The 22,699-nt window shown below is 47.6% G+C and overlaps 3 protein-coding genes across 6 annotated transcripts; all 3 read right to left on the reverse strand.

Annotated features, from left to right (window-relative positions):
- Window positions 1-442: 442 nt before the first annotated feature.
- sphk2 (sphingosine kinase 2) lies at window positions 443-12,177 on the reverse strand. The gene is made up of 8 exons (XM_047027307.1): window positions 12,080-12,177; window positions 8,903-10,419; window positions 6,945-7,094; window positions 6,405-6,499; window positions 6,193-6,308; window positions 5,017-5,220; window positions 3,280-4,888; window positions 443-2,773 (listed from the first exon to the last, which is right to left on the reverse strand). The coding sequence occupies exons 2-8, from the start codon at window positions 9,351-9,353 to the stop codon at window positions 2,711-2,713; spliced, it is 2,688 nt and encodes an 895-aa protein (XP_046883263.1). The 5' UTR covers window positions 9,354-10,419; window positions 12,080-12,177; the 3' UTR covers window positions 443-2,710.
- Window positions 12,178-12,642: 465 nt separating this feature from the next.
- Window positions 12,643-16,056, reverse strand: rpl18 (ribosomal protein L18). The gene is made up of 7 exons (XM_047027462.1): window positions 15,975-16,056; window positions 15,133-15,219; window positions 14,805-14,912; window positions 14,573-14,671; window positions 13,718-13,841; window positions 13,068-13,137; window positions 12,643-12,782 (listed from the first exon to the last, which is right to left on the reverse strand). The coding sequence occupies exons 1-7, from the start codon at window positions 15,975-15,977 to the stop codon at window positions 12,707-12,709; spliced, it is 567 nt and encodes a 188-aa protein (XP_046883418.1). The 5' UTR covers window positions 15,978-16,056; the 3' UTR covers window positions 12,643-12,706.
- An 83-nt stretch (window positions 16,057-16,139) lies between these two features.
- On the reverse strand, window positions 16,140-19,149 carry si:ch211-120k19.1 (uncharacterized protein LOC563199 homolog). Of its 4 annotated transcripts, none has more exons than XM_047027433.1 (6): window positions 19,083-19,149; window positions 17,972-18,023; window positions 17,336-17,809; window positions 17,162-17,232; window positions 17,001-17,030; window positions 16,140-16,882 (listed from the first exon to the last, which is right to left on the reverse strand). In XM_047027433.1, exons 3-6 carry the CDS (start codon window positions 17,802-17,804, stop codon window positions 16,781-16,783), a joined length of 672 nt encoding a protein of 223 aa, XP_046883389.1. In that variant the 5' UTR covers window positions 17,805-17,809; window positions 17,972-18,023; window positions 19,083-19,149; the 3' UTR covers window positions 16,140-16,780. The 4 variants fall into 4 exon arrangements, with proteins under 4 accessions (XP_046883389.1, XP_046883372.1, XP_046883380.1 ...); XM_047027416.1 differs by lacking the exon at window positions 19,083-19,149 and adding an exon at window positions 18,204-18,581; XM_047027424.1 differs by lacking the exon at window positions 19,083-19,149 and adding an exon at window positions 18,513-18,554 and having other exon boundaries at window positions 17,972-18,363.
- Window positions 19,150-22,699: the final 3,550 nt, after the last annotated feature.

Below are 22,699 nucleotides of genomic sequence, written 5' to 3' on the forward strand. Positions count from 1 at the left end.
GGTAAGTGACTATGATGCCAATGAGGTGTGTTTTGAGAGACTGGATTCCAAGAAGGAGGTGTATGAAAGTCATGGAGAAAGAGGGGGGTGATATTGAAAGGAAGGGGCTAGTTGGTTTCAAAGAGGAAAGAGGAAGAAGGAATGGCATTTGGAAAGACGAGAGCAATAACAAGATACCACGGCTATGGCTAGATTACTCACAGAGAGCAACATGTAACAGGTTTTTGAGACATCAGCTTCCTTGTTTATCATTGTACTGGTCTGGGCCTGATTAAAAACAGGAGACAATGCTAAGGTCAGACTTTATGTACGGTTACTTTTTAAACAATAGTTTCTGTCAGAGAAGTATTTGAAGAATGTTGTTGATTAAAAAGCCGCTTTCCCCTCCAAATGTCTATATGTAGCTTCTTAGAAAAAGTACAAAATATAAGTAAAACCTGAAAACTTTCCAAGTAAAATTTATTCTTTTAAAAGAGGAAACAAAACATTGGAAAACAAATATAACTATGAACTGTACATTATATATATATATTTATATGTATATTATATATGTCAATTTTAGTAATACAATTTATATTCCAGGCAGAATAAACTAGACAAAGCTTCTAACTGGCATGATCAATTAAAGGGTCAAACCGCAACATTGTCATTTCAAATTTCTCAAAAACATTGCAGTCCAAACTCTGGCCATAGACAACAAGCCCCCTACCAGGTTTCAATTGTCATACATACTCTTAAAATAGAGAGTCATTTAATAAAATATTTTTTTGGTAACATTTAATACTGAATTGATGCCAGTCCAGAACCATGATTCCCTAGTTTAACCATTACTCTTGACATTCTTTACCCCATAGGACGTTGAAAGATGCATGACATATTCTGAAGTATATTCCTAAATCTGTTAGCCTGCTATGTTAAAGGCTGCTTGTAAATTCTACCATCTATGGCCCACGATGGATAGTGTAACTTGGGTGTTAACCAAGCTAAAATCAGCAGGTTGAAGATCTCGACTTTATGAGACACAGCAAATCCATACCACTGTGTCACAGGTACTGAAAAGACTACAGGGAAGAACTGATTGATACATGCTAATTATGATTAAATTTCTGACTACAATTGAAAATCTTTGGACCGTAAATATATAGGTAGGTAGGAACACAATTTAGCACAATTCCAATTTGGACAGCCATTCCATTTGTGTTGGGAGGCACAACATTGCACACAACCTAAAGTTTATCAATGATCCATGTTAAAGTGGTCCATTTAAGATTATATCTAAAGCATGTGGAAAGCTCCTGTTTGCTTGTAAAATTACCTAATCGGTTTCTTTTTAGTGTTTACGTTCAGACTTAAAAGCTAAAACTCAATCCCAGCTTGTTCTGATATTTTGCTCTGCAACAGAACATTACCCATTTGATCCACAAATACAGCCCTTAAAACATGTTTTCCGAATTTGTTACAATCAACGTAAGGTAAAAAGTACTGATTATATTTTCAAGGCAGTTTACTTGTGTGGAAGTGAACTTTTAGAAAAAGAAGAAACCAGCATTAAGTAGTACGTATGTGATGTCAGAAGACGTGGAAATGTTCAAACCTCATATCCACTGACTGCAAAACGTGCTCAGGCTCTCTTGTGTTCACTGTGTTACAACATCACTTTTTGCTAGCATCATTGTCCTCATGCATCCCTTCACAAACAAAATAAAAATACAGGCAAATACTATTTATGCCACGATGGTCACTGTTCAACAGTCCCATAGTTCCAGTCGCTGGTATACCCGTGTTTTTCGTAGTTTTGAACATAACTGGCATGTCTATATGTAGTAGTCTGTGACTTTTGCTATAGATTAAAATCCTCTGCCAGCTTGAATTTAATATATACATACACACACACACACACACACACACACAAGTACTGACTAACATCATAGACCTGCAGCTAGGTGTGTGAAGCTTGGTGTTTCTTAGAGCGGACTGTCCCTATTGGCCCTAGGTGTGTGAAGCTCGACTGTCCCTATTATAATCCGTGGACGGAGATATGCTGACTAAGAGATTCAAGTTTTTACGTAAGAAAGGGCAAAGTCACAACAGTTGCACTTTTAAGTCCAATGCTGGATAAGGCATTCCAGGGATGGAGGTTTGTACATTGAAGGAGGGGGGGCGGAAAGGGCATTCTACCTCATTTGAACAAAAGGTAGCTGTCTGAAAGTTTTCTACAACATTTCAGCTCCGTGTCTTCACTGTATAAGGCAAGGTCAGGCCGAGGATCCCTACACACTAAAACATCTACTTCTCACTCAAACACCGTCAGCAGAAACACCGTCAGCAGAAACACCGTCAGCAGAAACACCGTCAGCAGAAACACACTACCAGACAACGCGGTCCTGTGTTTTTGTTTTTCCCTCTTATAATTCCGTTGCCGTTTTCACGCCTCTCAGGGTAAACTGAGTGTAATCCAACAGCTGTGCAACGAGGTGCGATTTGCATCAGTTTTTAAATTCTCTATCAATCCGTCCAACGCGCGCCCTGCGCGACAAGCAGCTTGACAGGTGATCCCTTTCACTAAAGCCCAGGAAAAACAGCTTCCGCAATTCCAGCTACGAATCTAATTTTTTTTTCTCAGTCCTTTCGTGTGAACGTAGATGGATTTAGAGATGACGTCATTCTGGAGAGAGCACCGTATCAGATGATCAGCTCGACCAATGGCAGCTCAGAATTTGGTAATCTTCACTCCAGAGTCCCCGACGATGAGTCGAGCCATCGAGGGATGGACCTAAGGAGGTCGGAGACACAAACAAAAATAAATGAATGAACCATGCGCAGCGTCATGAAGTGATTACTAGAATACCGTTGACAACATAGATGTGGAACAGAGTACAAACGCAAAAAACAAAAACACTCATCTATGGCGAAACTTTGAATTAAGAGTTGAGAAAGAATAAGGATTTAGATTAGAAAGAATACAATCTTTTAATCTGCCATTTGCCACAGTGCACACAATAACACAAAACCAGAGGCCCCCACCCCCTTACGTAACACCCACTGAAACCACAGTTTGGGCCATCCTGTCCTCACTCATATCGCATACTGCTTTATCCCCTTCACCCCATGATACTGCAGCCTCTGGCACCTTTCACTCACATCTAATCTCGTACTCATTTGTTCTTCCCTCCTCTTTATCAGCAGGGTAATAACCTATGGCCTTTATGTCCATAAGAAGGTGATTAGGAATCCTGATAACACGCCCAGGACTGGCCCTGGCTCCTCTGCACTACTGACCTGCGCTTGTAGGGGTCCGTAGGGCACCAGCTCCCCATCCACGGTGAGCGTCCCTCGGGAGGACAGGGGCTGCAGCCTGAAGGCCCTGGCTGGGACGTGACTCACGTAGGGAGAGCTCAGAGACAGGTGGGAGCCTCTCTCCATGGCGAAGAACAGCCTGAGCAGGGTGGCTCTGGAGATGCCTGCTCGCACAAACGTCAGGTGGATTAGCCCGTCGTCGAAGCTAGCCTGGGGGGCCGCGTGGAGGTCGGCCCCCAGATGGGTCTGGTAGATGGCCAGGACGAGGACAAAGTCCCCCTCGATGGTGACCCAGTCTCGGGTAGGGAGGGGCTGGTCTAGGGGGGGCAGGAGGTCATCTCTAGGGGGGTTGAAGGGGAGGAGGACGGGATGACGGTTCTTAAGGGCTCCTGCCGGCTCTGTCAGGTCAAAGGTGAAGGATGATGATGGGTTACGGAGAGAGGGGGAGGTAGATGTGGAATTGGGGGTGTTGGGACGGGGGGCAAGGTAGGAGGAAGAGTGGGGGGAGGCACAGGATGGGGAGGACGGAGGGGTGGGGGACAGGGAGAGGGAGAGTGAGGGGAGTTTAGGGGGTAGCGAGTTGGAGTGTGGGTGATGGAGCAAAGAGAGGGGTCTGGGTCGAGATGCGTTCTGGTTCTGGTCCAGGGTTTTGGGCTTGAAGGAAAAGGGCGAGTGTCGGAAGGGTGAGGAGATGGTGAGAGCTCGCTCGCGGGCCACGTCTAAGGGGTAGGGGTCTCTATGAAAGAACGTCCCGTTCAGATCCAGCTCATCTTGCTCGTATGACATCCCACACTGTGGGTCCGCTTCCTGGCTCATCGGCTGGCTGAACAGCGCATTGGCTATCTGGCTGGAGGGGGCAGAGTTTTTCCTCAGGGTCTTCCTGGTTTCCTGGAGGTTGTCTGGGTAGGAGAAGCAGCCCTCGGCCTCTTCATCTGCCTCTCGTCCGACATCCACCCCGTAGCTTTCCCCCAGCTCTCTAGCCTCCACCATCCCCTCCTCCTCCACAGAGCCCCCACTGCCTCCTCCGTCTTTCCCTGGCCCTTCCTCGTCCATCTGGCTTAGATCCCGCTTCACCCTCCCTCCCCCTCTTCCCTCATCATCCCTGTTCCCTTCGGAGTCATCCTCTGTTCCCATGCTGCTCTCGTCCCTTTCCGTCGACTCGGAACTCGCCCCGGACCTGTCCTCCTCTGCGTACATCCCCACCTCGCCCTCCCTCTCCTTCTCCCGGTCCTCTGCTAGACTGCTCGCCCTCACCACGCCGGTTCCTCCGCCCCGGGCTCTCTCCCTCCTCCTCTCCCTCTCCTGCTGCCTCTCCGCCTCGCGCTCCCTCTCTCCGTCGCCCCTCCGGAGGCTCCTCTGCTCGCTGATGCCCATGTCGGAGCAGGTGCGGTGGATGGGAGTGCGGCAGAAGCCGTCCAGGCCCTCGGTGATGCTGCGGGACAGCGGTCGCCGGGGGGGCGTTGGGGTGGTGTCCGGTGAGGGGGTGATGACGGAGGGGGGCAGGTAGGACAGCCGGCCCTTGTAGGAGCGCAGGGAGGCGAGGCGCACCAGGGTGCCCAGCGTAAACCGTGCCGAACCCAAACCCCGATACCTGGAACGAGGAAAGAGGGGTTAAGAGAGGAGCGCGTGGTTTGATTTAACAAACAGTGGCAGGTTTTGGTGACCGCTGAGAGGGGGCTGAGGGGGCCTAACCCTATCAGAGAGGCAAAACGAACGCACCTCTCGCTCTCGATGTCCACGTCGGACACGAAGCCCCAGGCCACAGAGAGGAAGGAGAACAGCCGCCTGGGAGGCGACGGACGGCCGTTCTGGGAGAGGACTGGGCTCGTTGTCACGGAGACCAAGTCCATGGGTTGGATGTCGCCTCGGCAGAGGAGGAAGCAGCAGTTTAGGAGGAGCGTCTCTCGAAGGCACATGTCATAGCTGAGAGAGGGAGAGAGAGAAGCGACGGTGAACACATCATCAGACCACCCGGAACACCTGGGTAGATACAGGTTAACATTCTGGATCTCAAAGAGCACTCGACTGTATTCTGATTTGCTTATTGCGTAAGCCCCAATATGGAAATGGCAAGAGTCACAGAGGGCGCAAACAGCACAGCTGTGGAAGGAGAGAGGGGGGGGGAGACAGAGAGAGGAGGAAAGAGAGAGAGGGGGAGAGAGAGATAGAACAGGCTGTAACAAAACGTGCCAGGTCAACATGGTGCAGAGATAAAGAGTGATCTGTGCAGACAGGCAACCAAGGGCCAGAGACACACAGAGAGACACACACACAGAGAGACACAGAGACACACACAGAGACACACACAGACACAGAGACACACGCAGAGACACACACAGACACACACAGAGACACACACACACAGAGACGACACACACAGAGACACACACACACAGAGACACACACAGACATGCACAGGGACACACACACAGACATACACACACAGACACACACCCAGAGACACGGCTGTTAACCGGCCTCTGGCCAGGCTGAAGTGGCCCAGGCCAGGAGAGGGGGAGACAATGGCAGGGGAAAAGGAGAGATAGCAGGAGGCAAAAAAAGGAAAAGGCCTAGCACTGTCAATGATAACGATTTGACATAACCGCCGATAGAGTTATGAGGCGGGGATAAGAGAGAGCCAGGGGAAGTAAAGAGGTTAAAGTCTAAAGGTTGGGCTTGATAACGGGAAGCAACTTCAGACTTGGACGCTGAAGTCCACCTCGCGGGTCACAGGTGTTTATTTAGATCAGCCCTGAGACATGTATCGAGAGTGAGAGAAATGATTTCACCCAGACAAACACCATGGAACCTAAAAATGGATTAACTTCAGCCTTTGACTCAGGCTTGGCGCTGAGCAGGTCTATGTACGTTTTTCTTGTGCGTGTGTGTGTTTACCCAGCGTTGTGGTTGATGGATCCAGCCAGGGCGTTTCCAGAGCCACAGGGCAGAATCCCCACAGGAGTCTTTATTGCTTGTTCCCAGTCTGGACGCTCCATGAGACCGTTTATCACCTGGGCAACACAGCACCATGAGACACCGTCACACACACACACACACAGAGAGAGGTACAGACTCATACACACCCACCCTCCAATCACCACACAGACCTCATGCAGCAGTCCATCTCCAGAGACAATGATGATGCCGTCCCACTCTGGAAGAGAGACCTCTCTGATGAGCTCCCTGGCGTGGTTCCTCCGCTCTGGAGGACAGGAGACAGACAGAAGACAGTTAGGAAACGGACAGGAGACAGACAGGAGACAGACAGGAGACAGTCAGGAGACAGACAGGAGACAGACAGGAGACAGACAGGACACAGACAGGACACAGACAGGACACAGACAGGACACAGACAGGACAGGACAGGGTAAGGAGACAGACAGGAGACAGACAGGAGACAGACAGGACACAGACAGGACACAGACAGGACACAGACAGGACACAGACAGGACACAGACAGGACAGGGTAAGGAGACAGACAGGAGACAGTCAGGAGACAGTCAGGAGACAGACAGGAGACAGACAGGAGACAGACAGGAGACAGACAGGACACAGACAGGACACAGACAGGAGACAGACAGGAGATGTCCAGGCTGTGGCTGGACTGCTTAGCTCCAGATCAGGTGTGTGAGAGTTGAGTGTGGTACCTGTCTGGATGAGGTTGTAGCTGATGTTGGCCTCTCTGATCATGGGGAGGATGTGTGTCTGACACCACTGCATGGCCTGGCCCCGCCCACTGAAAGGGTTGACCAATAGCAGCAACCGGCGAGGACGGGGGAGCAGGCTTTTGGAGAATTCTGCAGATGGAGGAGTCAGAACTTTAGCAAGAAACACATGACCTCCAAAGACGTTCATCACAACACAAATACTGTTTTCTATAACGCAATCTACAAGGCTGAATAATAAATAACAAGGAAGTGATTTAAATAAAAACTGTACAAAAAAACTGCACCCAATACACACAGCAGGAAAAAAACAGGAAGCAAAGAAGGAATCCTAGAATCTGAATCGATTGCCTTCTGCAGAATGTCAGGAGTCAGAAGCCAGCTATGCCACGGAGCAGCGCTACAGGACAACTGCTACTTTATTTGTAATAGGAAGCAGCGAAACCGGCTCCTATTCTAACTGGCCTAATGTCTAACCCAACGCGACACGGTGGGAAGGCGACACTGAGGATTGATGATGAAAGATGAAAGATTAAGCAAGAGTGGCGAAAGAGATGAAGAAAGGGAGGGAGAGGAAGTGAGGGAGGGAATCTAAACTGAGAACGTTCTGGAGGTGAAAGAGGGGAGACAAGGATCGATGAGAGGAGACGGGGGGAGGAAGAAGACACACCAGGGGGAGATGGGGGTGTCCTGGTGAAGGGACAGAGAGAGCGGAGGACAGGAAGGGCAGGGTGAGACTGGGAGGGCAGAGAGAGGAGGGGACAGGAAGGAGGCTGATATGGAGAAGGAGAACCAAACAGACAAGCTTGTGATGCGGAGAGGAGAGTCAGGGAGGGAGAGCGTGTGAATGACAGCGAGACACAGACAGTGGGTAAACATTGAGCGTGGCGAAGCTAGCTGTCTGGGCGGAGGGCGAGGGCAGCAGGGGAGGGATGGTGGGCGGAGGGCGAGGGCAGCAGGGGAGGGATGGTGGGCGGAGGGTGAGGGGGGTGGAAGGTGGGCGGAGGGCAGCAGGGGAGGGATGGTGGGCGGAGGGTGAGGGGGGTGGATGGTGGGCGGAGGGCAGCAGGGGAGGGATGGTGGGCGGAGGGCGGTGGATGGTGGGCAGATGGTGGGCGGAGGGCGAGGGGGGTAGATGGTGGGCGGAGGGCGAGGATGGTGGGCGGAGGGCGAGGATGGTGGGCGGAGGGCGAGGGGGGTGGATGGTGTCCTGTGGGAGAGGAGGGGAGGTGCTGGATGGGACCCACCCTTGTGGTCTCTACATTTAACACCAAATGATACAGACCCATGCGTGTGCAGGACAGATAAGGGCGCAGGAAAGAGACAGTAGAGGGTTAAAGAGATAAATATGTATATACTCCACAGACAGCACAAACACACAAGATACGTTCAGTCAAATGGAACCTGATTATTCTCTACAGCCCAGCCCAACATTAATAAGTTAAAGCAACAGAAACAGCTATATCTATATTAAAGCAACTAAACAGGTAAAGATAGATCATCAAGCTCACTATGACAATTAGGACTCCAGTCACAAAAATAATCCCTTAAATTTATGGAGATTTTAAATGAATGTTTCTCAAACTTTTAACAACACATCTATAAAACCTTTTTATGGACAATGGATTTTGCCAAGGCATCTCTTCAATTTATTTTATGTCAACAAAACACCTGTAACAAAATACTGTAGCAGAATATTGTTGAGATCATTCAAGGATGTCAAGGGAAATCAATTTCTGTGAAGTGTCCCACAGACAATAAACGAGTGTGCAATGCAACAAGAATCCCTATAAACACTGTCAATAGGCCACCTTGATATTAAATGTTTATGAATGCTGAATTTAGTTCCAACAGTGACGACCGGAATCGTCAAAAGGAGTAAGACAAAGAAAATAAAACTTTATCCCATTTTAAAACAACTTAATCCCAAACGGACTCACCTGTGTCTGCGGTGACGTGCACTCCTCTCAGGAGACACTGGACGGCAGCCGACCACCTCTCTGCATCCACCCTGCTCTCAGCCAGGTACGCCCTCACCTGGCGCCTCCGCGACACCCCTTTCCTCCGTCTCCCTGGGGGGTACCAGTACAGCACCAGGAGGGGGGGAGCAGGGGAACGGGGGCAGCTGCACCCCGCCAGCTCAGACAGGGGGAGCAGGAGCCGGGCCTCCTTGCCCGGCTTGGGGGCCAGACGCTGGACGTGGATGTGGGTGTGGGTAAGGGTCAGGGCGTAGCTGGAAGCGGAGGCCGTTGTGGGGGATGGAGAGGGAGAGAGGCCCCCTGGACCACCAGGGCTGTTAGGGCAGCTGGTGCTGCTGTTCCCCCAGCCCCCAAACTGGCCATGGAGGAGGGCCTTGGCCAGGGATTGGGTGGCTGGATCTGGGGAACGCATGTTTACTTAGAGTTCATACAACTACTGACACGGTGGGTAGAACAAGCCTGTTGACAGTGATACAGACACAGATCACTTTTCAACAAAACGGTAAATAAAAAAAAATAAAGTGTCCTTGGAATCTTTTAGGAAATCCAGATTGCACAAGAAAGTCAGTTCTGTTGACACAATCCCTGATATCTTCTCGGAATCGTTCGTCCTCTCGAGCTTCAGTCGACGATTACTTTGACTGAGAGAAAAGACTGGAGACCTGACTCTTGTGAGCTCGTCAGTCTTACAAGCAGACCTGATGGATGACAGTCTTCGTGCTTAGCAAGTCACTCTGAGGTATTAAACTCCTGTCTGTCCACAAAGTCAGTTTAATCTGTGCAAAAGTGCACTTCCAGATTCAGTCAGCATTATCAAAGGACGGACAGCACTTCTAAATATCCAAGTACAGCAACAACTTTTTCCAGTTATTTTGTTGTTGTTGAATTAAACAAATCTCACACGTATTTAAAATGTACTGATATAAAAAATAGAAATAAATGATATGCTTAAATTATAGTTACAAATCATAGTGTAGATAAATGTGCAGCTTTTTGTATTCAGCTAATCGGGGCAAACTAAAGTACATAAACAATTAAATACAAACATTGCAATTTAGACATGAACACACCTTGCTCCTGCAAGGAGGCTTTGACATAATAAATCTGTGGAATATTGCATAATATGTGCTCTTTAAATTTGTAGTAATGCAAAAACAATGTCAAAAGTGCTGGACTTGGCAGAGACATCCATGAAAAAGTATTTATTCGCTTTAGAGGTCTGGAGAATTTAGGATTGAGGGGTTGCTATGCCAGAGAGATGAGGAAGATTCATCCATATGAAAAAAGCCCGGTTAATCATATAATTCATGCGCAAGACAATAAAACAGAAAGCAGTATGCAAATACACACAAACAAACAAACAAACAAAATCACAAACAAAAACACAAAGTGGAGGATTGTTGTGTTATGTCATAGTAAAGTCCTTGCGTTCAAGGGTCGCGCTTTGTGTTCCTTCCCAAAGATATGTAGGCCTATACCTGGAGAGAGAAGACATGGAGAAAAATCGCCGGTCAATAATCCACTCACTTTAAAACGGCAGCCTCCAGTTAATCAGCATTTTTAAGTTCATAAAATATTAACCCCTTCTTCCAAATACAATCCTACCTGCCTATCAAAGTTGGCAGAAGGAGCTGTTATTACAAAGCTGATATACTGTGCGGATCCCCCAACCTTTTCCGTAAAATAAAAGTTTAGCCTGCGCTCAAGACTGGACCAAACCCACCCTACCGAGGGTACAGCCGTCTGACACCGTCTATTAATACCCACAAGTTTTATTGTTCTAAAAAGGTGAGTAGCTCAGTTGCCATTTGGAGAAGTGCAAGTAGGGCAGTGCCCTCGTGACTGTAGGGAGATGTGGTGATGGTTGGGTGATGCAAACAAGAACCACCATATCCAGTATTCTCTGAAGTTAGTCACGCCATTATGGTCAAACCAACACTGACTCAGAATCATACATTGGGCAATCATAATTAAAAACTGACGTCGGCATTTTCATTTAGAGACTTTGAACATGATTGAACTTTTGTTTTAACAATGGGTGGCCTTCATTCAAGATGGTCTGAATGATCTGGCCTATTTAACCATTTGTGCAATGTTGAACAGAGATAAAACAGATTTCTGGTCCTGGAATGGGTATTGTATAAGACAATTTAGAACAACCTAATAAAAATATAAAAGCTAATTGACTTTTTATAATGTCTCTATCATACCTACCTCTGGCCAGAAGACCAATGAAAACCAATGACCAATCGAACTCAGATGTTTTGATACCAATAGGTAAAATGAGACCTCGTATAAAAGATAACGGAGACCAAATCTATATTTGACAGATGCCCAGATCTGATTAAAATGAACCCGTGATTATTGTTGGCTGTACACTTTACGTCCTTGAAATGTTGGGTGGGGACACCCAGTAGACAAACCCACCACCAGCAGCGAGTTAGCCAATTCTGTCAAACACAATGAATGTGCTGAGTGATTTCAGACCAATGTAATATAATCCCATGTCTTGGTTATTGTTACTGTAAAACGACCTATTTCCATAACCTTTCAGTTTTAACGTTTCCAAGTTTCTTTGTTCACTCGGTGTACCCGGCACTAACAAAGCCTTACAGTAGCGAAACTTCTTGGCGTTTCAGGACCACTTTAAGCTAGCTAGTAGCTACGTTAGCTAGCTATCTACATACAGTACAGTAGTCTACCCAACATTGGCACTAGCTAGATTCTCGTTTCAAGTCACAAAAAGATAATAACCACGCTGGAAATGTTACAATGTGTAAGCAGCCCACTAACACTATCTAGCCTATTATTCGTTTCGACTGAAGTATTTGCCGCTTTACCAAGACAGCTATGCTGTATCGTTAACTACATGGTGATCCAAGTGCTGCTGCATCGCTAGTCTAGCAAGCTACAAAGATGACAACAACCGAAGATGATTGTCAATTCAACGCCGTTGACAGTGCGCTGCTTGAAACGAATGCTCAAGCAAATCACAAGCAGCAAACAAGGTAGACTACGTGTTTGGTTAAGTTAGTCTAGCTCAAATGATCGACATTCAAACGGCAGTTCTGTCGATAGCTGTCGTCTTAACTTAACGTTCGCTAACACAACAAAAGACGGAAAACCTTTACATATTACCTCATTTTGGCTCCCCCTTCGACGTTGTGGAGTCGCTGTTCTGAACTGATGAAAAGCTATGTGGTTATCCAGGAAGTGAGTCTGAAGAACGGAATGAGTGACGTTGGAGGGGGGCACGGCCGCTTGAGTGGCAGGAACGAAGTCCAATGTCGATAAGGGATCGTTTTGGACCAACCATGAAAATATCCAATTAATTAACAGCGCTATCGAAACTCGGCCCTTCTTATGTATATGTAATGAACAATCATAACATTCCGATTACAGAATCTGAAACAAATAACAGAACACTGCGTCTGCTGCATTTAAACATACCAACACCACTTTCCGATTGAAATATGTTTTAAAGAATGTTTTTCCATGGTATTTTTTATTATTCTCTAATAACGGGCATAAACATTCAAGTGCCCAATATCTCTCTTCAATCAACGTGGTATATAGATATACTATAGAGATATATAGAGTGATTATATTTATATATACATAAACACATATATATTTAATATATGTTTATAACCATACCGAGACAAGTCATACATTGAAAAGTACACAGCACACATGAATAATTCATTTTGTATCGTCAATCTTTATTTGCATCAGATTGCAAGGAAAACAAAAAAGACGGACACTTTAGTTCTTGTATCCACGGCTGGCTCTGCGCCCACGGGCACGCTCAAACTTCCTGCCCTTGGAGCGGATGTACGGCCTAAGAACAAGATACAAAATAGTTACAGCATGAACAGCACACAGGACAGCCAATTAGGTTCAGCAAGATGCCAGGACAAACAGTCATGAATAGCTTCATGTGAATACACAAGGTGGAAGAAAAAAACGTGATCTTTCATTTCTAACGGACTACAAGGAGAAACGTTTCACATTCCCCAGGCCATTAAACACAGAACAGGCATCCATTTCATTAGAAAAAGTTCTCTTGATGTTTGCAGAACAATGAAAAGGAGCTGCTTCTATTGGTCAGAAGCTTAATACTCACTTGGTGTGGCTGTGGGGAGTTCCGGGGGCTTTTCCGAAGTGTCTGTAGACCTCTCTTCCCTTACGAGGTCCTGAGGGCAGAGAAAAGCAGTCAATCTTCAGAAAACTTTGCCAACATTAGCTAAACAAATGCTATCCACCCAAGTTCCAATCATCCAAAATAGCTCAACAAACACTGTTAAATGCCCCCATTCACTGTTTAAATTCTACCTACACCAGAACATGACCAGCCAGATCACAGATCACAGCCATGACCCTCAAATATGTCATGGACCATGTGGACAAACATCTAAAGGACACATTTTTGTATTGTTGTAGCATGTAGTATTTACCACACTTGCATATGCCACACACCATATACATATAAGAGAAAAAACCCTGACTCACTCCCCTTTCAGCTGGTCTTTACCATAACCTTCATTTACATTGAGTCATTTTAGCAGACGCTCTTATCCAGAGCAACTTACAGTACGTACATTCTCCCCGAGGCAAGTAGGGTGAAGTGCCTTGCTCAAGGACATACCGCCATGTGCACCGGCCGGGAATCGATCTGGCAACCTTCAGATTACTAGCCCGATCCTCTACCCGCTCAGCCACCTGACTCCAGGTGCATACTGCAGGTGTGTTTAGACAGGACTGGAGGAAGCTCACCTGACAGCAGGACGGTGCCCTGGCCTTTGGGTGCTGCCAGAGCCAGCTGGTCAAAGGTCATGACCTGACCTCCGGCCTTCAGGATCCTGCGACGAGCACCGTCAGTCACCTTCAGAGCGCACACCTGAAACACAAGACTGCTGAGTCACACTACTCCACACCTCCTGAGTCACACTACTCCACACCTCCTGAGTCACACTACTCCACACCTCCTGAGTCACACTACTCCACACCTCCTGAGTCACACTACTCCACACCTCCTGAGTCACACTACTCCACACCTCCTGAGTCACACTACTCCACACCTCCTGAGTCACACTACTCCACACCTCAGGCACGACACCACCTGAATCACACTACTCCACTATGTCTGATTATTGATTCGGATGTTGGAACTCAAGTCAGTGCAAGTGCAGTACAATCAAGCACAACACATCTGTGAAGCATCCTGGGGGATCTGATGCAGGCACATTCTGTGTCCCAGCATTCTTGAAAATGTGGATTACTTTGAGGTAAACAGTGCACGGTAGGCTCCACTTTTCAGAATAACTGATTTGCAAATACTTCCACTCCCCTCTATTGTAATAGCTGTTGCAACAAACCTCATTGTCTACGGCTAAAATGTTCAAGATTTGTAATCTTAAAACTGTAACGATGACAACTTGCTTGCCAACATTTTACAAATACAGATTTAACTTCATCACACCAGTACAAAATGTCTCAATTAAGCCGTGGAACTTCAATGCCAGATCTAATCCTGATGTGAGGTGACATGGAAAGCACACATTTCCACACAGCAGCACTCAATCATACTGTATTCTGTATGACGGATAAACTGGACCTCCTGTATTTTACCTTAAGCTTGGGGATGTCCTGAATCCTGACATCATCAGTGATCGTTCCCACGACAACGGCGGTTCTGTTCTCACGACCAGGCATCCTCATCTTGCGGATCTGGAGAGAAAACAAGTCACAGAACGTAAAGCGACGGATGAACATCGTCTAGGAGACAGCTTCAGACCTAAGGTGGAGGGATCCACAGTCTGTGTGGTATTTTAGAGACCCGCGAGCTCCTCCAAGTACCCACCAGGCGAGACACGGAGATGGGAGGCCTGTGGGTCCTGCTCATGAAGAGCCTTCTGAGGATCACCTTGTTGAAGGGAGCATTGCAGCGACGGGCCAGGAACCTGTACAGCTGAGGGACACATCCTTATTAACACATGCCGGTGACATACCCAAGTGTTATAGCAGTTCAAGTTAAGAGTTTATAGAAGGTACAGTTCACCCCACAAAATCAAACTTCCCTTCAGCTGATATCTCTAAAAACTATCTAGACTAGATACATACTCTTCAGTTACGAGGGGGAAAAAAGGTAACTATAATCAATTCTAAATAAGGTGCCATTTGAGACTCACCTTAACCAGGAGCCTCAGGTAGATGTCCTCACTCTTCGGCTCCTTCCTGTGCACCTTGCGGTCCTTGTTGTGTCTGATGTCGACTCCCTGTGATGGTGAGAAGCGTTTACGTCAGACACCAAAACGAACCTGATACACTCCCATTTAACATCGCTGACATGACATGTATAGATCCAGGTCTTAAGATTACTACTATAGTGCAACCGACAACCAAAAAACACGCAGCGCAGGTCTACGAGTGTCAGATCTAGTCGAATACATACAGGCCAGACTGATCACAGCCTAGATAGTTTTACAGCATGATGGGCTAGCTGGTACGGCCAAAAACTTCACTTTAATCACTAGCTCCACCAACCCTAAAGATTGACACTCACATTTGTTGTAGTAAACAGATAAACTTGTAGCATGGGCCGGTTCAATTCACACGTTTCCAGTGACGGCCATTTCATTAGCAACAAGCTAGTACCTAGCTAGACCAAGGCGTTGATCACTACACCTTCAGAATACATTCATTCTAGTACACATATATAACTATACACTCGCAACAGCGACAGACGCAACAATCCGTGCCCAAAGTTTTGAGTAGCGCGTCCGTAAATTAGAAGCATGCACTCGACTGCCCGGCACTTGTAGCGGTGCGCAAGACACCCGATGCTGGAAGCTAGCATCGTTCGAACATATGCGTAAACAAGTATAAATAACGATATAACCCCAGGATTTCATTCATTACAGACTGCTTAAGGTATTATGGAAGAAACTGCTATATGGTGGAACTGTACGATTGGGGATGGACTTGGATAACTCATCCAGTAGGTTTACAAAAATTCAATAGCTGTACCTACCATCTTGGACTCAGAGTGAAAAGGGAAAAGGAAGTGCTTCGGTCTCGCGATAATGTTTTCTCCGCGGTGAAGGAGATTTCATTGGTTCTTTTCTCGTTCTTTTGCGCGTACTTCCTGTCTGTCACGCGACGCGTTTGCTTGTTGTTTGGCTCCGTTATAAAACTAGATACCTCACTCATCATATTTCATTAGGCTCAAGAAACTAATTATAAAATGATGAATTATATTTACCCGAGTAGTGAGTTTCTGAGGCAAATTAGAAAAACAACAGTTTGTTCTGTGATGCTGAGACGTTGGATTTGTTTTTATTTATTATACCAGATCTTTTGGGAGTAGTTTCAGAAGTGGAAATTTGAAAATGACTTGTATCTTACTAGAATTTAACGATGTACAATTTGGAGTTATATTTCTGAAAACAAAAATATATATGATGATTCTTTACCAAACGTTCATCAATAATATGGAGTCAGGTGGCTTAGCGCTTAGGGAATCTGGCTACTAATCAGAAGGTTGCCGGATCGATTCCGGCCGTGGCATTGTGTCCTTGGTCAAGGCACTTCACCCTACATGCCTGGGAGGAATGTCCCTGTACTTACTGTAAGTTGCTATGGATAAGAGCGTCTGCTAAATGACTAAACGTAAATGTACGACCACTAACAAGGATGGTGGTGAAGCCAACATGAACCACAGTGACTAAGTGTAAATAATAATAAAAAAATATTCAGACAGCAAAACACACATAAATCATGTTTATTTATATGGGAAATGATGGAATATACGACTGTGATGAGAACCCGCCCGTTGTCTCACTGTTGTCTGAAGTGGCAGAGGAACACGGTCCACACCAGGGTAATGCCACCCACAAACACTGTTCTGGCCACAGGGGGCACCAGAGAGAAGTTAATCGCCTGAGGGGAGAAATACACGCTACTGCTCAGTGCCTTCATCAGAATAAAATGATTGTGTGTGTTGTGTGAGAGCGTGTTTATGTGTGTCATTCTGATTATTCATAGTGTCTTTACACACCTGCATCGCGGACCAGTAGACAACCCCAGTCTGGCAAATGAATACACAAACAGAGAAAGAGAGAGAGTCAGTGAAAAAGGGACATTTATGCTCTTCAATCCAACATGAACATATGGTAGTAGACAGTCTTAACTCGTCCTACAGTGCTACTTTTCTCACACCATGTATGAAGTCCTAAACTTCTGCCTCCAGTCTTCAAATGGATCGTCTTTCTGTTCCAGAACACTAAGACCTAATAGAGACACACTTTAAATACAGGGAATGTTTTTCTGTATATATTTTCTTTTTTCAAAACAGGAAAATGCATTACTAGTGAGGAAGTTCTAAAAACATACCTATGAAAAAAGCACTTATGGTCGCAGGAGCTGCAATAAATTGATCCAGTATCACTTTACCAGACACCTTCTTAGCCCCTCCCCCTGGGAACATCCTCTCCAGCCCCCTCAGCCAATGGTAGTTGAAGTTGGCATGGAAACAGAAGCCAACGACAGCCACTCTAGCAGTCTGGGACCAGTCGATTCCAGCCAACGCTGGGACAGTTTTGGTACTTGACGATGAACTAAGTTCTGCTTCTCTGAGCTGTGCTGAATCCTCGGGGGGTTTTGATGTTGCATCCAGCGTCCCCTCTGGTCTGTCAACAGACAGGTTTCCTTCGGTTCCATCGGAGGCCATTTTGTGTCCTTGCTTCGATTTACCTCCCAGCATGCTCTGCTGTATGAGGTCAGCGGAGGTGAACAGGGTCGTGTATCCCACCACGTTGCTGGTGTACGGATGAGCCTTGAACAAGGCCCAGACTCTGCTCATGGTTCCTAGATAGGAAATCAAAAATGTTGATTGAGAGAGGATGGCAACCAAACACTCATGACTCATAAATGTCACGGATAGTTTAGGTGGAATTGTAAGCATTTCAGATAAGCAACATGATGCCACTTTAAGTTACACATACTCGTTGTTGCTACATTTGAACTTACCTCAGAATGTAGATTGACTCGCTGACTGTTTACAGCTCAGAAGCCTCCAAATCTGATTGGTTGAGTAGGGCAAAAACAAGAGGGGGAGTTAAACTCTGATTCCGTGGCCGGGGGGGTGCCTTCTCAAAAGATCAAAGTTCTGTCAGAGAGGAGGTGTGATAACCCTATCAGTAGCCCGCTCCATGGGAGGAATCTGAGAAAAGCCCAGATGGAAGGAAAGGACACAACTCACGAGAAAGTCCTGAAGAGAGAAACCTCATCAACGGCACACCGGGCAGTATGGTCCGTAGTAGACGTACTGTGTCTGACATAAGTGTCTGTGTCTGACATAAGGAGATGTTACGACAACCTTGTGTAACACAGCCTTGTTACTGCACAACGACTAGGGCGTTCTGTTGGTATTATGAAGATGTGTTAACTCTTTTGCAAATCTACTTATCTCTTTTGCCAAACCTAATACCTTAAAACGTATAACAAAAAGAAATGTCTGACGTCATTTCTTATTTACATGTGCCGGTTTAAGGATTATTGTTGTTCTTACCACAAAGTTGTGGTCCCTCTGTCAAAAAGAATGTTCCCTGAGAGAGCTACTTCTGAGCAGTAGAGTAGCTGCTGTGTACTGAAAGACACATGTTGCAGGACTAAAAATAGCTGCCACTCCTACAACCAGACCTCCCTGCTTTGGTTACACGTCAATAATACATTAAGTTAACAATGATAAAGCACAGGACCAATATTTGTAAATATCTGAAGGGATAATACAAATTAAGATTTTATCTAACTCAGTTAATCTGTCCAATTATCTCTGCCTGGCATTTGGGGCACACAAACACACACATGCACACAGATATTAGTAATGACGATGGTCTATTCATACCGCATGCCAACGTAGATATTAAAATGCTCTGCTTTAGAGGCCCTTTACAGAGTCATAAAAGGCAATTTGCCACTAGCAACCACCATAACTCTAAGGTCAGAGAATGTGATAATTGGGGCCAGAGTTTAAGTTGATCAATTAAGGGCTTGTTAACAGCATCAACCGGTACATTTGTGTCTCTCAATACCTAACAAGCTTCCTTTAGTGTGTCACACAATGCAGACACGTGCTTACTTCCTGAAGCGGTTGACTTCTCAGATAATTGCCTCTCTCTTTTCTGTCTCATCTGGTGTCGTCCTTTATGTCCTCTCTCTCAGAGTTTGAGGTGTTGCACCTTTCTTAAGAAATGGGACTTGAGCCGAAACGCCAAGGCAACGTCTGAGCTACGCTACTACATGGACTTGTGCATACACACACATTTACACACACAAACACAGACACACACACAAACACAGACACACACACACAAGGAAAACCCCGCCCCTTTGGGTATAGTCTGTCTGTACCTTAGGCTGTGTCTGATTCCTTATTAGATTTTGAGGAGTGAGAAAGATACAAGCTTCAAGATAAGCAGGTATGACATTTTTACTTATAGCATGACATCACACAGCCTAACATGGGTTTAGGTTAATTATGGTAATTTGTATTAATGTTTTATTGATAATTGTGGCATTCCCTACATTTAGTGGGCTGTGATATGCATGAACGTAATGGTTATAGATTATTAATATATATATTTTTTGAGCTGCAAACATTGATTATACTAATGATCCCTTTGTTAGACTGACAATGCTTGTTTAGGTTAACAGAGACTTGTTAACCCTAACCTTTGTTGGCTCCATTTGGTAAGCGTACATACTCTAAATTCTGTTTGGGATTGTTTAAATAGCTTATTGCGTTATCAGATTTACAGTGCACTCCATGACTGTGATACAAAATTGTTTCATGTATTTGTGGATCACTGTAAGCTTCTGGTCATCACATGAGCTTTCTCTGTCACTTACTCACACTGTCTTTTGATTGAGCCGATACTGCTGGATTGATCCGATAATTCAGGTTCTTTGTTGTCGCAGCCCTCTCAGATCTCTCATGCTTCAACGCTTTATACCTCTATTGCTGCCCCTGCCCCTGCCCTGCCCCTGCCCCTCCCCCTCCCCCTCCCCCTCCCCCTCCCCCTCCCCCTCCCCCTCTCCCTCTCCCTCTCCCTCTCCCTCTCCCTCTCCCTCTCCCTCTCCCTCCCCCTCCCCCTCCCCCTCCCCCTCCCCCTCCCCCTCCCCCTCCCCCTGCCCTGCCCTGCCCCTGCCCTGTCCTGTCCCTGCCCCTCCCCCTGCCCTGCCCTGCCCTGCCCCTGCCCCTGCCCCTGCCCCTGCCCCTGCCCCTGCCCCTGCCCCTGCCCCTGCCCTGCCCCTGCAATGCCCCTCCCCCTGTCCTGCCCTCCCCCTGCCCCTGCCCCTGCCCCTGCCCCTGCCCCTGCCCCTGCCCCTGCCCCTGTCCCTGTCCCTGTCCCTGTCCCTGCCCTGCCCTCCCCCTGCCCTGCCCTGCCCTGCCCTGCCCTGCCCTGCCCTGCCCTGCCCCCTCCCCCGCCCCCGCCCCCGCCCCCGCCCCCGCCCCCGCCCCCGCCCTGCCCCTCCCCCTCCCCCTCCCCCTCCCCCTCCCCCTCCCCCTCCCCCTCCCCCTGCCCCTGCCCTGCCCTCCCCCTGCCCTGCCCTCCCCTCCCCCTGCCCCTGCCCCTGCCCTGCCCCTGCCCCTGCCCCTGCCCCTGCCCCTGCCCCTGCCCCTGCCCCTGCCCTCCCCCTGCCCTGCCCCTGCCCCTGCCCCTGCCCCTGCCCCTGCCCCTGCCCCTGCCCCTGCCCCTGCCCCTGCCCCTGCCCCTGCCCCTGCCTGTTCCTCTCTCCCTCTCCACCCCTCTCCTCAGATCCCACCTTGGTCTCCTTCTAGCTATGCGGCCGTCCAGCTCTGTAGCTTTTGAACCTGGGATAGAGCGAGGTGTCCCCTGGGGTCGGGACCTCTTCACCTTTGTGACATCAGCAGCAGGTCACATGATGAGGACGCTTCAGAAACCCAGGAAGAACCGGCCGTCCAAACGTCAAGTCAACCACCGCCGTTTCCTCCACAACATGATCCAGAGGTGTGTAAATGTGTGAGGGAGGCAGCGTTTGGTCGCATTACTGTACATAAATGCTGTTCTTTTGCACTTTTGGTGCGAACTACATTTCATTGGCTTTGTACCTGTACTCTGCACAGTGACAATAAAGTTGAATCTAATCAAATCTAATCAAAGTTGAAGTCTGTACCAGGACGTTTCATATTTCTTTCTTTTCGCACTTTTCGTTCTCTTTCAACAGAAAGTTTGCGGAAATGGAAGCAGCCAACCATCAGCTTTCTTCATCCCTGTTTTCGACAGAGGAGCACATCTCCCCGCCCTCCCCACCAGAACTTCCAGTGACCTCCAACCTGCCACACGGAACGTCCAAAGAAGGTGTTGTCCACAATCCTCTAACATGAATGTATACATTTCAGAAAGACCAAATGGCTTCATTCCTAATCTCTCCTTTCTCTCTTTCCTGTAACGGCTTCCTGTGTCAGCTCCTCTACCTGCCGCGGCTGATCTCGCCTTCTGCTCGCAGGAAACTGACATCAACGCATTGAAACAGACCGAATCTGGAGACGGCTGTGAAATCAACCCGAAAGCTCAAGTGGACAAGTCCAACACCATCTCCAGCACTGCCACTGGTGACACTCTGGATGACGGAACATATCACCAGATCGTAAAAAAGGGAGATAAAATTAACGAAGAAAGTCAGTACACGTCATTGAACTGTCCAGAGAAAACAGATGACATTCCCCAATGGGAGGAGTTCCCTCAGACAGGATACAGAAGTGATCAAAGCCCTGAGGTCCTGTTAGAGGACAGCCTTTGCAGCTGGATCGAAAGTGTCAGAGAGAAATATGACATGCAACCCAGTAGACACAATTCTGCCTCAAACAACCCCAGTGCTGTTTCTCCCAACATCGAGGCTGACCCACAACTCCTGCTGTCCCCACCGCTGTCCCCTCTGTCCTTAGACTCCTGTGACTTTGGGATTCAGATGATCAAAGATCTGGCAGCATATTCTCCTTCCAGTTACAGCGTGTCAGACCCTGCGGAGAACCAGAGGCTGGATGTGCTGAACTTGCTGGAGTCTGAGTTCAGTGATGGGGACTTTGGAGGCAGCATGGAGACCCAGGTCACCTTGTCAGACATGTTGGGATGTCAGGTTGAGGTTATGGACCTGACTGGTAAGGCGCTTATTGATGACATCACCTTTACGGAGCAACCAGGAAGTTTTGTGAAAAAACTGAGGGTCCACAGCAGCGGTGACAACCCCAGATCAGGTGTGGAGCAGCTGGAATGTGAGGCCGGGCAGCGTGGGTACGAGCCTGGATACGGCCCTGGATACGACCCTGGATACGGCCCTGGATATGGGGGCTTTGAGTCTCAGGGTTCAGCCACCAACAGCTTCATCAGCAGCGTTTCCAGAGAACAGTTCCTGCTGACTGTGGAGCCGGAGGCCACAGAGAGAGAGCTGCCATGTTTAAGGTCGACTGATTGTCTAGAAATCACCCCAAACCAGCTGTCCAGCTCCAGGGGTTACCATGGTGACGTTCCTGACCCCCGCATACTCCGAAGCACGTGTTCCCAACAGGACAGTTCCTGTTTTTTGACTGAAGGTGACGGCCATCAGGATCAGACACCATTCGGGGGCGTCGCCAGGTCGTTTCCTGCTCCCGTTCAGAACCTTCATCAGGTGTTAACCCCGCCCCTAGAGGGGGAGTGGTTGTTTACGGATATCATGGAGGACGGGGGAACC

Source organism: Hypomesus transpacificus, chromosome 2 (assembly GCF_021917145.1).
Source record: "Hypomesus transpacificus isolate Combined female chromosome 2, fHypTra1, whole genome shotgun sequence".
Taxonomy (NCBI): domain Eukaryota; kingdom Metazoa; phylum Chordata; class Actinopteri; order Osmeriformes; family Osmeridae; genus Hypomesus; species Hypomesus transpacificus.

What these genes read in the sequence shown, in the direction of transcription:
- rpl18 (XM_047027462.1), bottom strand. An exon ending in CCATCTCCGTGTCTCGCCTG is followed by an intron (nt 14,672 to 14,804) that starts GTGGGTACTTGG and finishes TTTTCTCTCCAG; the next exon opens with ATCCGCAAGATGAGGATGCC. An exon ending in AGGACATCCCCAAGCTTAAG is followed by an intron (nt 13,842 to 14,572) that starts GTAAAATACAGG and finishes CTTGTGTTTCAG; the next exon opens with GTGTGCGCTCTGAAGGTGAC.
- si:ch211-120k19.1 (XM_047027433.1), bottom strand. Translation starts at nt 17,804, where the DNA reads ATGAGCAGAGTCTGGGCCTTGTTCAAGGCTCATCCGTACACCAGCAAC. An exon ending in AGTTTAGGACTTCATACATG is followed by an intron (nt 17,031 to 17,161) that starts GTGTGAGAAAAG and finishes TTCATTTGCCAG; the next exon opens with ACTGGGGTTGTCTACTGGTC. An exon ending in TCTACTGGTCCGCGATGCAG is followed by an intron (nt 16,883 to 17,000) that starts GTGTGTAAAGAC and finishes TTCTCCCCTCAG; the next exon opens with GCGATTAACTTCTCTCTGGT.
- sphk2 (XM_047027307.1), bottom strand. Translation starts at nt 9,353, where the DNA reads ATGCGTTCCCCAGATCCAGCCACCCAATCCCTGGCCAAGGCCCTCCTC. An exon ending in GCACGTCACCGCAGACACAG is followed by an intron (nt 7,095 to 8,902) that starts GTGAGTCCGTTT and finishes CTCCATCTGCAG; the next exon opens with AATTCTCCAAAAGCCTGCTC. An exon ending in CTACAACCTCATCCAGACAG is followed by an intron (nt 6,500 to 6,944) that starts GTACCACACTCA and finishes CCTGTCCTCCAG; the next exon opens with AGCGGAGGAACCACGCCAGG.